The sequence below is a fragment of the Elephantulus edwardii genome, unplaced genomic scaffold, assembly GCF_000299155.1.
Source record: "Elephantulus edwardii isolate Elephantulus edwardi_28Jun2011 unplaced genomic scaffold, EleEdw1.0 scaffold00529, whole genome shotgun sequence".
Lineage (NCBI taxonomy): Eukaryota > Metazoa > Chordata > Mammalia > Macroscelidea > Macroscelididae > Elephantulus > Elephantulus edwardii.
Window position 1 is genome coordinate 101,727 of NW_006400279.1, and position 7,224 is coordinate 108,950.

At 41.5% G+C, this 7,224-nt stretch overlaps 1 protein-coding gene across 1 annotated transcript in view; it reads left to right on the plus strand.

Moving 5' to 3' along the window:
• Window positions 1–6,165, plus strand: part of PRKX (protein kinase, X-linked) — a 40,821-nt gene extending 34,656 nt beyond the window's left edge. Inside the window, exons 6-8 of the mRNA XM_006903179.1 lie at window positions 2,416–2,473; window positions 4,817–4,894; window positions 6,040–6,165. Of these exons, the coding sequence (XP_006903241.1) occupies window positions 2,416–2,473; window positions 4,817–4,894; window positions 6,040–6,165 (262 nt within the window). The remainder of the gene's footprint in view (window positions 1–2,415; window positions 2,474–4,816; window positions 4,895–6,039) is intronic.
• The last annotated feature ends 1,059 nt before the right edge of the window (window positions 6,166–7,224 follow it).

A 7,224-nucleotide genomic window follows, 5' to 3' on the forward strand; every position in this document is an offset into this window, starting at 1 on the left:
ACACACACACACACACACACACATTTGTTATGTGACATCAAGTCTCTCGACTTACACACTGTACAACATATCTGATCCCTCTTCTGTCCTGAGCCAATCTCACTGTCTCTGACACACCTACCCCCCCATGGCCCCAGTCACTGAATCGATCCATCTCATCAAGGGTCTTTCTCTCCTGTGCTGTCCCTCCACCCTCTCAAGCATGACGTCCCTCTCCAAGGACTGGTCCCTCCTTGCAACATGTATGTTTAGACGAAGCTTCAGAATCCTGGCCTCCAAGGAGCAGCTTGGTTTCACCCTCTCTAGGATGGACCTATTTGTTCTCTGAAGTAGTCTTTGATGTATATTCAATAGTCGTCTCCAGCACCACAACTCAAAGGCATCGATTCTTCTTCTGTCATCCTTAGTCGTTGTCCAGCTCTCTGATACACAGCAAGTGATTGCAGAGACCGCAGCCTGAATCAGGTGCACCTTAGTCTCTAGAGTGACATCATTGCTCTCCAGTTCTCTGGAGAGGTCTCTGACACGTAGGTCCACCTCAGAGCTCTGGTAGCATCTCTGCCTGTGTGATTTTCAGCTTCTCCGAAAACCCTCTAGGGGGGTCATCTGTGGGTCAGTTTGGACAGACCCCATGTCTGTGTCCTGGTGCAAACTCAAGCATGTTACAATTGTCCTCTGAGAGTCAGAGAATCCCATCAGCCTGCACATGCCTCTCTGTTTTGGAAAGAACAGCTGGTTTGTGTTATTATGACGTGTTAATTCACTGGTATCTGGAATTGGGTTTTTTTGGTTGGTTGTTTTTTTTTGTGGTTTTTTTTTCAAACTCATCCCAGGAAGCAGGGTTCCCTGCCCTGCCTCACCCAGGTCTGTTCCTAAGAGATTTGATCTGTTCCTTCTCTGTGAAGTTTGGGTCGTTTGATGACATGCTTTATGAGACAGCAAATCAAGATAAGACGTTGATTGTGGCCAAACTGGACTGCATGCTTTACAGAAGCGAACTGTGTGCCCTGTCAGATCCCATCTCCCTTGTCTCTGCTCCGTTGGGGCCCATTTTTAAACTGCATGTCAGTTCCTGCAAGTCCTTGAAGGTCTTAAGATCCCTCCCACCCAGAGGCATTTATTTTCCTTTTTTGTATCTCACTGTGTTCTGTGGTAACCCATAAGGTTTTAGATGTATTTTCTTTATGGACGACCCAAGAGAATCTATGTTAAGATCTAATCTTTGAGGGGGGAAAGACCAAAACCAAAAAAGCACTCAGTTCTAAATGAACTGTTTGGCTTTTAAAAAAAATGTGGTGGTCATGTTGTGCTATCAAGTAGCCCTTTTTAAAGACTATTCTGCACCGTGTTTGACAGATTTGTGGCATTCACTTAAGGCTCCGGTGAACAATTTCTACACAGATTCTCCGGTGACACCTGTCTGAATATGCTGATTGTATTCATTCTGGTTGTTTTGCATCTGTACGTCTAGTTTCCCTATTCCTCTTCTCAGCTGTTTTAATGTCAGTACTGAAGGTGTGGCTTCTGAAAATGGATTTTTTTTTTTGTTTTGGGTTGTGTTTTCAACATCCAGGAAATCTTCAGTATTTGAAGAACCAAATAGGTGTGAGGTGATTAATTAATTATTAATTAAAGGTCAAGATGATTTTTTTTTTACCTCTGGTTCCTTTTATTGCTTTGCTTATAAAGTTCGTGTACGTTGTGTTTCATATTGTGCTTTTTTAAAATTTTATATTGGTTTGCTCACCAAATTTGTATACACTGTATTTCACATTATTCTTTAGTCATATGGTGTGGCAGCCAATCATTCCCATGCATTGGGTTTAATAAAATGGATCACTCTTGGATTTTGCCCATTCCAATCTTTTCAGGTTCCCACTGGATTTTTTCCCATTTCCCTCACCCCCTCACTCTACTCACCAAATTGAGCAACCCTGTGATTTTTCGCCAACCCGTCCCCACCCCTCTGCTCCCATTCCTTCCCCCCTGAAGTTTCCGCATCTGTTTTACTAATTATCCTTTTATTTTTTTACAATAATGGCCTTACACAATATTTGTCCTTATAAGACTGAGTGAGTTCACCCAGCACAAAACTCTCCAGTCTCTCCCAAGTTACAGAATAGCTTTTAAAAATCATTGCTCCTGAGTGCTGCGTAGTATTCCACTGTGTGAATGTGCTTCAATTAAAAAAAATTATTTTCCCTTGGGTTGAGATAAGAGTATGTGTGTCTTCTAATCTCATCCAACCCAGTAGGTCTGCTTTTTTCTTTTCCTTTCTTCTTTTTTTTTTAAAACTCTTGTTCTTTTTAGGAATCTAAGGATTTGATAAATTTTCTCTCTTTGGTGTCATGTTCTGTCACCAACGTAGCCTTGTCGTCGAAAGGTCCATGAATTGTGTTTGCTTCTGACCAACAGAGACCTCATCCGGAAACTCCTCGTGGTGGACAGGACCAAAAGACTCGGGAACATGAAGGTCAGTAAGATGTGGGGTCCCCGGGTGATAGCAGCTACGCACAGAAACTCACAAGGAATCCTTCCCTATATAACTCTTTCTTTCAAACACTGGTAAGATTGAATTCACTTGATTTTGTACAAGACAGAGCTTTTGAGCGGTGTCTGGGGCTTTATCTCCATAGTTGTCTTTAAGACATATTTTTTGGGTTCATCCACGTTATACATTTTCTCTTTTTGTTATTGATAAGCACTATAGAATAATTTCTGATTCTTCTCAAACCTACAATCAACAGAACAAATATACCACCGTCACAATTGTTGACAATTGTTCGACTACGTTGATACAGTCGCTGTGTCAATTCAACGCATTGAGCGTCTTTCTTTCTTTTTAAGAAGAATTCAGGGGTATTTTTAGATGCTAGTGTAATGATGATCCCTGAGAGATTGTTTTAAGGGTTTGTCTATCTGCTGTGTTTCTAGGAAGTGTGAAATTTGTAAACGTTTAAGCTTCTGTTCTGTATTCCTCCCCTCTTTTGATCACAATTCTTTTTTTTTTCCCCCTTTACCCAAAAGTAGTGAGAAATGATAGTGAAATATGACCCCCTAGGAGGACCTGTGGCTGATTTTTCTGGGAGTGAAATGTCAGATATATTTCTTGTAAGGTACCTTTGGGTGGAATTGAAACCCCAAAATTTTTATATATCACCCAAGGACTAACAACTTGATTTACAGCCTCACACTACCTCAGGCACATCCTTAAAGGAAAGTCCACCTCATCTTATTTCTATACCATCTAATGGAAGAGAATCTTGGCCGTATTTTTATTTATTTATTTTTTCCCAGCCGTCTCCAAAACCTGGTGTTATGATGGTTTTCTTACCACTGGGGAGAGATTTCCAAGAACAGAAATGTATTTTTTCACAGTTGAAGAGAATAGAAGTCCAAAATCAGGTCTTTCTCTCTCTTTCTCTCCTTCCTTTTTCTCCTTTTGTACTTCTTTCTCTCTCTCCCCCCTCTTAGCTTTGACACCCATTTAGTCTTACTAGTTTCTTGTAAGACTGGATTTAACGAGAATTTAAAATTCTGTTCTGCAATTTCCCTCCTTTTGATCAAGGAATTTTTATCTATCTATCTATCTATCTATTTTAAAAATGCAACATCTTTTACAAAAAAATGTTCAGGAATAGTAGCCAGGCATCATTTCCTAGGATTTTGAGTGACTCATTTTTTTCTAAGAGGAGATCTCCAGGTTTAGGTTCTGAGACGATTCTGGGCAGATTTGAACCTCTAACTTTGTCTGTTTTTAAAAAACTTATTTATTTTTATTTATTTCCCTTCAAAAACTTTTATTTGTATGAATGATTCTTGGCTCTGGACTTTACTGAAGACTTAAAAGAGCAGAAACTTAAAATAGTTCAGTCTAAAAAACCAATTTCTACCATTGGTCAGAAATCACCCTTTCTACTTCGTTCTGGCTTATAGCCCTCACAGAGGAATGGAGTAAGCCAAAAAAAAAAAACCAAAGTGTCCATTAAAAATTTATTTTATTAATTTTCATGAGCGTTTACAGAGATTTTGGATTTCCATTCATTCATTGTTGCACTAACTTTTTTTCTTAATAGTTTCTGTTCTTTCACTCTTAAACATTTCCCCTTGAAATTGATCTTTCCCATCTCTGCTTGTCTGCTTTTCTTTTTATCTTTCTTTTTCTTTTTTTGGCCTGCTTTTTTTGTACCTAGATGGTTTGTTTTCTTTCTCAAAACTAAACAGACAAGTGCTTTGCATAGGAACTCATTAACATAGCAAGGGGAAAAAGAAAAACCCTTTATTCCCAACTAGGATGACATCTCCCGAATAATTTTTTTTTTAAAATCCCTCCAAGTCATTACCCTTGAGTCAGAACCAACTCATAGCTGACCGTCCAGTGGGTTTTCAGAGTCTGTAAATTGCCTGGAAGGAGATTGTTTCTCTTTCTCACACAGAGGTGTTAATGGATTTGAACCATCTGACTTTGGGTTGGCAGTACAACTTCTTCTCTACTAGGCTAGAGAGCTTGTTTTACAGAGAAATAAAACCCCCCAATCCCATTTTTTAAAAAAATTTGGTAATACAACGCCAAAATCCATTTTAACTCATAGACATCCCCCAGCAAATGTCCAAGGCTGTGTAAATCTTTCTAAAAGGAGACTCTCTCTTAAGCAAATCGTAGATTCAAACCAGTAAACTTATAATGAGTGGTCTCCCCTTAACACACATCACACCAACGGGTCTCCTGGTCTGCTGGTAGAATTTGTTGGGTTTTAAAAAAAATTTGCTTATTTTGTTGTTGTTTGTTTTTTTCCCCTCCTCTAACCCCATCCAGAATGGAGCCAGTGACGTCAAAAAGCATCGGTGGTTCCGCGTGGTGGACTGGGACAGTGTCCCGCTCAGGAAATTAAAGGTAGACCACTCACAGGTGGACACTTTTCTCTGAACCCGGGCAGGTGCTGGTCAATAGAGCTGTAGCCCTTGGCTATGCCCCATGAGGTCGGAGGTTTGAAGCCACCCTCAACTCCAAAGGAGTAAGGCGTGGTGGTCAGTGTGTGGTCTGTTTCTTCCCCATTTTTCTCTCTATTTCTCCCTGTGTTTTATCCTCGCCCAGGACAACCCAAAGGCCAGTTCCTCTCTGTCTTCTTCACAGCATTGTTGTAAGTCAAATTAACTGGACGTCAAGTTAACCGGACGTCAAATTAACTGGATGTCAAATTAACTGGACGTCAAATTAACTGGACGTCAAATTAACTGGACAGTTCGCAACACCGAGAGAGACTGATTCTGGCTCTGTGGCTCATGGTGTAGGGCCCAGACATCATTTTAACAGGGGTGCTGGTCATATCACTCCTAAGGCTCCGGGCTAGGAAATCCCAAACCTGCTAACCTCTTCGGCGGTTTGAATCCCCCCTGGCTGTTCCTTGGAAGAAAGATAAGCTTCTTCTCTCTGTGTCCTTGCTGTCGTTCTAAAGCCAACACAAAGCGGACCTGGATTTCTGAAGCTGTAAATCATTTCAGGAGGACACGGACCAACCGTCCGTCATTCTACTTGATAGAAGCTGGTGCATGCCAGTGGTCAACTTGACGGTGGACAATCCCACTAAATGAATCTCCTTATAACAAATGCTTCTTCTCATGGCCACCAAGTTGGAAGCAACCCTTTGCTTGACCGTTCTGACGGGTTTTTGGAGGCTGTAAATGACCCAGGAGGAGATTTGGGCATCATTGCCCCTTTCGAGTCGCTGGGGGATTCGAACCAGCTTTGGGCTTGCAGTACTATTGCCCATGGGCACCATAGCTGACCGCCAGCGAATACTGTCTGGCATTTTTGCAAAGCATTGCCTAACACACTGGTCAATTGCCTTGGAATCTACTAGGGCTTTCGTGACAGAGATTCTGCTCTTGGGAAGCGATTGAGAGCTGTCCTTGAGGGGTTTAAAATATCATTTCCACATTTCTATCGAGTAACCTCATCAAAGTGATGGAATGTCAGCCTCTGGGTTTGTATCTGTCCATGCTAACTCCGTGCCTCTCTGTCTCCTCGGTCCTTCCCAGCCTCCCATCGTCCCCAAATTGTCCAGCGATGGCGACACCTCCAACTTTGAGACGTACTCGGACAGCGACTGGAAGAAGCCTTCTTCTGTGTCTCCTCAGGATCTGGAGGTGTTCAAAGATTTCTGAAGACCACAATCCTTGCTGAGAAGGTACGTGTTTTGCACTGGATCAGGTTGTAACTGCCCCGTCACCTGCATTTCCTCAAGGTGCTGTCACAGACCTATCAAAAGGGGCTGACTTTGATAAACAGACATTTATTTTCTTACTGCTTAGAAGGCGAGGTGTCTGAATTCAGAGAACCGGCTGTAGGGGAAACTCTTGTCAGCTCTGTGGGATGCTTCTTTTCTTTTTTCTGCTTCTCTTTTTCAGTTTTTTGATGATCTCTGTGTCTTGGTACCTAGACCTGCAATAGCTGACATATTTCACAAGGGGTGGCTTTTTCAAACAGAAATTTATTTTCTTATAAGGATATTGGAATGGTTTTGATCTGTTCCTAAAGTTGCTTTGAGTATTATTAGCTTGATGGCATCTAACAATATTTATCTGTGTGACCATCTAATCTCATCTAATCTAATCTAATCATCTAATCTATTACCCTCTCTATGTACCTTCCTGCTTCTGTATCCATCCATCCATCTGGCTGAGATCTATCCTTTTGTCTACTGATCTATCTGCATATGTATGGACCTATATGCATACCATCAATGTATGTAGCTAATGTATTGATTTACCCACTTGTATGTGTCTACATCCATATCTCTGTCTACTTAGCTACATTCATCCATCCACCCAACTGTCCATCTATCCAACCATCCATCCATTCTTCCTTGCATCTGTTTGTCCATCTATCCATCTGTCCGTCCATCCATCCATTCATCCATCCATCCATCCATCCATCCTTGCATCTGTTTATCTGTCCATCTATCTGTCCATCCATCCATCCATCCATCCATCCATCCATCCATCCATCCATCCATCATCCATGTTCCTATCTACCAATCCATCTGTCCATTCATCCTTGCATCTGTCTGTCTATCCATTTTCTTACCATCCATCCATCCATCCATCCATCCATCCATCCATCCTTGCATCTGTTTATCTGTCCATCTATCTGTCCATCCATCCATCCAATCATCCATCCATCCATCTCTCCATCCATCCATGTTCCTATCTACCAATCCATCC